General features: G+C 42.4%; 1 protein-coding gene across 9 annotated transcripts in view; it reads left to right on the forward strand.

Moving 5' to 3' along the window:
* Positions 1 to 4,457, forward strand: part of TRAK1 (trafficking kinesin protein 1) — a 140,556-nt gene extending 136,099 nt beyond the window's left edge. For all 9 annotated transcript variants that reach the window (XM_037382717.1, XM_037382718.1, XM_037382719.1 and 6 more), the window contains one exon: positions 1,472 to 4,457. In XM_037382717.1, the coding sequence (XP_037238614.1) occupies positions 1,472 to 2,270 (799 nt within the window). In that variant the 3' untranslated portion in view covers positions 2,271 to 4,457. The remainder of the gene's footprint in view (positions 1 to 1,471) is intronic.
* The last annotated feature ends 1,543 nt before the right edge of the window (positions 4,458 to 6,000 follow it).

Here is a 6,000-nt window from a genome sequence, read left to right on the forward strand (position 1 = left end):
GTACACGTGGCAAAAACCATCATTTGAGCATGGTTAGAAAAAGTTGGAAAGCTGGTTTTTTTAAAAGTGTGTGGAACCCTTGGGATTCTCTCAAATAGACACAAATTTGGAATGTAATGTCATGGATGTCCCACTGCCTTGTTTCTGGAATAACTGAGTACACCATGCCTTACTTGATGAATGGTGTACCTTGGACTGCCATAAATTTTGAGTGGGGTTATCCATAGGTAAACATACAGTGGCTAGCCCGATCTATTAGAAACAAGTTTTTTAAGGGTGGCACTGCAGTGCCAGTAACACAGAAACCTCGCTGTCCATGAGATCTCGTACTGTGGCCCAAAGTGTTTGGCATGTCTCCTTTGTGTTGGTAATTCTTTGGAAATAGGTGGTGCATTGAGTATGTGTTCGTTCTGATGGTCAGCTTTTGGGGAGAAAACAATGCACCAGAAGGAATGCTATTTGATGTGCCTCAAGAAATCTCAACCCCTAGCATAACTAGCAGTAGCGTGCTTAAGGAAAGAAAATGCTGTAAGATCACACTAAACATAAATGTGTGGTACCAGCCTCTCGTTCTAAGTGTGCAGAGTGTTGCCCATTTAGTATTGTCCACTGCCTGTACATGGTTTATTTTGAGAAGAACTAACTGGAATAGGGGATCAACTTAGCAATGTTTCAAGCTATAGAAATTAACGTTCTACCAAATTAACAGTAGAATGGCTCTTTGTCATGCTTGGTTTGCTGCTGAGTTGTCAGTTATCTACTGGCCAATTGACAACCAAGAGTTTGACTGGTTTTTTTCCTCATGGCTTTTGCTGATTATTCACAGTTGTGCATCTCCATCAAAAGTCAGATCCCCCATCGCTTACCCCTTTAATGAAAGCAAATTGAACAAAAGAAGGGAAGAAAGGTTTGACCTTACGGAAGTGCATGTTGGTTGCAATGTCAACTTCCAACAGCTTTGCTACAGATGCTTCTGTAGCAAATGCATTCCCCTTCTCCTTTGCCACTCTCTGCTGTGACCCAGCAGTACTAGAAGGACTAGCAGTTCTGTGTGCTTAGAAGTGACACTAAAAAGTAAATCTGTCTTGCTTATATGGTTGGTCCCTCCATTTCCTTGTCTCATGGAAGCAACTAGGGGTAGTGACAGCCAGGAGATATATATCTGGAGATAAATACTGAAGGTATTGATCGTGGACCTGTCAATTTGATAGGTTATCAGAAGAAATATGGTGGTGGGTGTTGGGGAATGCATTAATTCCATGAGACTAGGTGGTGAGGTAGGCAAAGTGGAGAGATGTGTTTTGTAAGAGACAATGGTTTTGTGCTTAACACATTGGTGAAGAGCTGGGAACTGTCAGTTTCCTGCCCTCTTGAAGTGGATAACAGGCCCAGCTCGGGGTTAAAAACCTTGCTTGCAGTAAATTTTAATTCCCTAGTGGAGAGAATAACTTGACTGCTCCTTTGCTTTCAGCCTTAACGCAGCACCTACTCCAGCTTGTGGCAGCATTAGCAATTTGAAAGGCACCCCGGTGGCTACTCCCTGTACTCCTCGGCGTCTGAGTTTGGCAGAATCCTTCACTAACCTCCGGGAATCCACAACGACGATGAGCACGTCTCTGGGGCTGGTGTGGCTGCTGAAGGAAAGAGGCATCTCGGCAGCAGTGTACAACCCACAGAGCTGGGACAGAGCCAGCAAGGGCACCCTTCTGAGCACATACCCCCCTAAAATGGCCATCATTCCTTCCACTCCACCAAACTCACCTATGCAGACACCTTCTTCTTCCCCTCCATCTTTTGAGTTCAAGTGCACCAGCCCACCTTACGACAACTTCTTGGCTTCGAAGCCTGCTAGTTCGATCTTGAAGGAGGTGAGGAATAAAAAGAACATCAGGAACAGTGAGAGTCAGACTGACGTGTCTGTTTCCAACCTTAATCTCGTGGACAAGGTCAAGAGGTTCGGTATCACCAAAGTTGTGAGTTCAGGGCAAGCGTCAGTTCCTCCTTTAACTGATGACCAGGGACCTCTTCTCTGTGGGGCACAAGGACCAGTGAGGGCCCTTGTTCCTGGAGGCCTGGCATCCGATGGTCTCCCATTGGGCTGCCCTGCTGTGACCAGTGCCATCGGGGGCATCCAGCTGAACACTGGCATCCGAAGGAATCGGAGCTTCCCCACCATGGTGGGTTCCAGCATGCAGATGAAAGGCCCAACGTCTCTCACTTCGGGGATCCTCATGGGAACCAAGCTCCCGAAGCAAACTAGCTTACGATGAAGGACTTTATTTTTACAGCTAGTCTTTTTAAAGAAAAATAGTCAGATTCTTTCTCCGATCTTATTTTCCTTTTCCCACCACCCCTTCATTGCCTCTTGAGTTGGACAAATCAACTTCGTGCCTAATGGGAGAAATGTGTAAACTTTGTATAAAATGTGTAAATATGTACCAGATCTATTGTAACTAATTGGATTATTTTGCTGTTCAATTGAGTGCAAAAGGCTCTACGTTATGATTGCTGTATTAAGGTTATCTTGCTAACTTTTTGAAAAAGTGTTTTGGTTGGTTTGGGTTTTTTTTTTTTTTAAGATGCACTGAGAAAAAAAACAAAAGAGCAAAACCAACAAAAAATAACTTGACTAGGAAAACGTGAATTCTGTAGCTAGCCTGACTTGAGTCAAAGGTGCATGGGAAGCTATTGAATGTGATATGTGAGACCTCGCATTACATCACTTGAAGTACGGGAGCATCTGTGCTTTGTTAAATACTGAAAAAAAAAAAAAAAAAAGCACTCAGTTTAACATGTGTTAGTTTTAATTTTGCTTCTGTAGATGAGCTGATCTGAATTACTGGAGTGCCTGGCTATTATGCCTGAATGGATGATTATTTTTTCCCCCCCCCTGTTCTGTATTCTCCCTCCCAAGATTACAAACTTGAATTAATACTGTGTTGAGGTCAGCAGGCCTACTGGGTACCTGGAATACTGACATATTCCTGCTACCACTGTTTCATTTGGCACACTTACACTCTGTGACTTTTTTTTTGGTTTTGTTTTTGTTTTTCAATGCTGCACTGGATTGTGGAAGGGAAAATGCTTTACTGTGTGTTGCTGTCACTGAAACATGCTTTGTCAGTGCCCCCAAAGAAAACAGTTTTCACAACTCATGAGGTCAACGTGGCAGACTTCCTAGAAGTCAAAGTTGCAGAACAGACTGACAGATAAGAATGTTATAAAAGAACATGTAGCAAAACCAGTATTAGGAAAAGGTGCGTCCTTGAAACTTTAGAAGAGAACCACAAAAAACATTTAGTAATGGAACGGTACAAGCTGGAAAGAGCAACTTGCAGTCCTCACGCTGGCCTTCAGGTTTCATGCGTGTTGAGGACCATGGCCTTGTAAGCGGGGTGAGAATATTCCCCACCCATTTTGCTTTCTGTTTCCAGAGAAGCCTTTTCATCCAAAGTTGGACCTTGGCATAGGTAAAACTATGGGAAATGCTTTATTTCACAGTGGTTTTAAAATGAAAAATCACCTCCCAATACCAAACGTACAACCCCCTGCTTTTTCAGAGAGGAAACGAAAGACCTAACACAACCTTTAGTTACAGCCAGGCGATCTTAACTTATATTGCAATTTTTTTGCCTGTTTCTCCCAAACTTCTGCTGGGTGCTTGTAGAAAGAATTGAAATATCTTGGATTGGAACAGACTGGGGGGAGCTTGTTTCTAAAGCTGAGCTGAGACTTTTTTTTTTTTGGAGGGGGAAGATGGAGAGGAGCAAAAAAGGGGAGAGCTTAACATCCACTTTCCTTGCACTTCTTGTGGCATCTAAATCAAGCTCCCTGTTTGTTACCATTATCACACTACACGTAATTGCCGTGAATTGCCGTTTGTACCAGACTGTTACTAAATCATTAGCACTGATAATTTCTTGTATAAATGAAACTGTCTTTTAGTCTTTGTGACAAGAGATAGGTGGGTGGGTTGTTTTTTTCTGAATGAAGTAGTTATTGCAGTAGCGCTATGGACACTAAGGATATTTTTTTGAGAGAAAAAAACACATCGGTTGGTTACTGCATGTGTTTGAAGACTTCTATTTATTCTATGAACTTACAATGTTTTAGTAAAATGTCATCAGCTCTCTTTGCTGTTGTATGTGTGCACATATTGCAAGTAAACTTAAGTATCTTTTTATTTGAATGTATCTTAAAACAGTAGATAGAATAACAGTTGATTCTGAAAAAAGAATTATGGACTTAATGGACCATTTTATATACCCAGAGGAAGAAAGCAATACCATATGGGAACTTAAAGTGTACAAGTTAATCATGCAATCGGGAAGTATTATTTAGCCTTTAAATAAGCAGTAGGAGCTGTCCACCCACCGGAGAAAGCAATTGTAACACATCAGACTGATAAAATCTAAATTTTTCTTCACTAATATCAATAAAATAACAGAAAAGTTAAATTGTTGTGTATTGTTCAGCTTTGTTTTCCTCTTCTTTTAGGGTGACAAATCTTCCACCTTGATCCCTTGCTTTCATCTCTCAGCCAAAGCAAAATAGGAGGCCATCACCAGGTCTAGTTTTAAAATTCTTAGACACAGAAGCGGTTGAAAAGTCTTGAGATTTCAAGATTGCTGGAACTAGGTAAAACTTGGGTCAAAACAAAAAATACAGAAGTGAATGCAGGTTTTTGTGTTCCAAGAAAGAATTGGATGTTGTGTCATTTGTCTATTTTGAGCGGGAGAGGGGTGTGAATTCTTCTGTCTAATATGATGCAAAATCTGTAGTGATAAAATGTGGAAGTACAAGAGTAAGGAGGAAACATCCTCTGTTTTCCAACAGAGACAGAAGTGAGCTCTGCTGTTAGCTAGCATCTTCATTGCCAAGGGAGGAGACAGCCCAATGATTAAATGCCAGGTAATGAGAAACTCAAAAAATCCTGCACACGTAGTGAGAGCTAAGTAATGATAAAAGAGCTCCCTGGAGGAGGGGATAGTCAGACAAGAATTCACAGAAAGATTAGACGGCCTCATACACTGAGGAGAGGGATATGTGTGAGGATGAAAGGGAAATAATAACGTTTGTCACATACTTGCTGCAGAGAGAAAACTGGAGAGCAGTAATGCCAAAATAAACTTTTGGAGGGCTTGCAGTAGCATGATGCAGTGCCATGCAACAGCTTGAGGAAGGCTGCTGCCATCCTGGCCTCATCCAGGTACCATGTCAGTGTGTGTGGGGACTCATCCTGTCTGTCCAGCACCCAGCTGGGGGGGAGGCTTGTGATCGGAAAGTTAATGGTTAACGGGAAGGATCCAGTAAGGACAAGCACAGTGCACAAAGCCCGCCCTTTGTGCCCGAGTTAAGCAAGCACTACTCCAGGAACAGGGAGCTGAGGCTGGTCCACATGGTGCCTGTGGCTTTACGATGAGTAGGATTTTAGATTCAGTTAGCTCGCGGAAGGGTGTGTGCACGTGAAATGGGAAGGAAATCTGGGAACTGTCGCAGATGTGAAGGGGAGAAAGCAAGGAGGGGTGAGTTCATGTAGTAAGACCTATTAATGAAAGTTGATGCTTAAGGTTTAAAAAGATAAAAGTGTCACTTGGAGAAAACCGCATTTTTTTTTGTGATAAGTATGGTATTGGGATATTATTTGGACCAGATCTGTCCTGCCCACTTTAAAAAGCAAATGTTCTCAGTCAGAGACATGAGCCTAGAAGGACTCCCACTTAAACTGGAGTTTTGCCGTCATAAGGTCTACCTGCACGTATCTTATTGCCAGACTCTAGTAAAGTCGTGAGTATTTTGAGGAAGGTATATTCTCCTATTATAGCTAAAAAAATAAGATTTCAAGTAGTAATTCGGTCCTTTTTTTACAGGCTTATGTGTTTTATCTGGATATCGTAGTGGACAAAGTCAGATGCTTGTGGCCTCATGCAGTGCCTTCCTGGGCTTTTAGGGAGTGAGGACGCAGCCCCACGAGTCCAGTTCCTCAATCTCTTTGGCCAC

The sequence above is a fragment of the Falco rusticolus genome, chromosome 4, assembly GCF_015220075.1.
Source record: "Falco rusticolus isolate bFalRus1 chromosome 4, bFalRus1.pri, whole genome shotgun sequence".
In the NCBI taxonomy this organism is placed as follows: domain Eukaryota; kingdom Metazoa; phylum Chordata; class Aves; order Falconiformes; family Falconidae; genus Falco; species Falco rusticolus.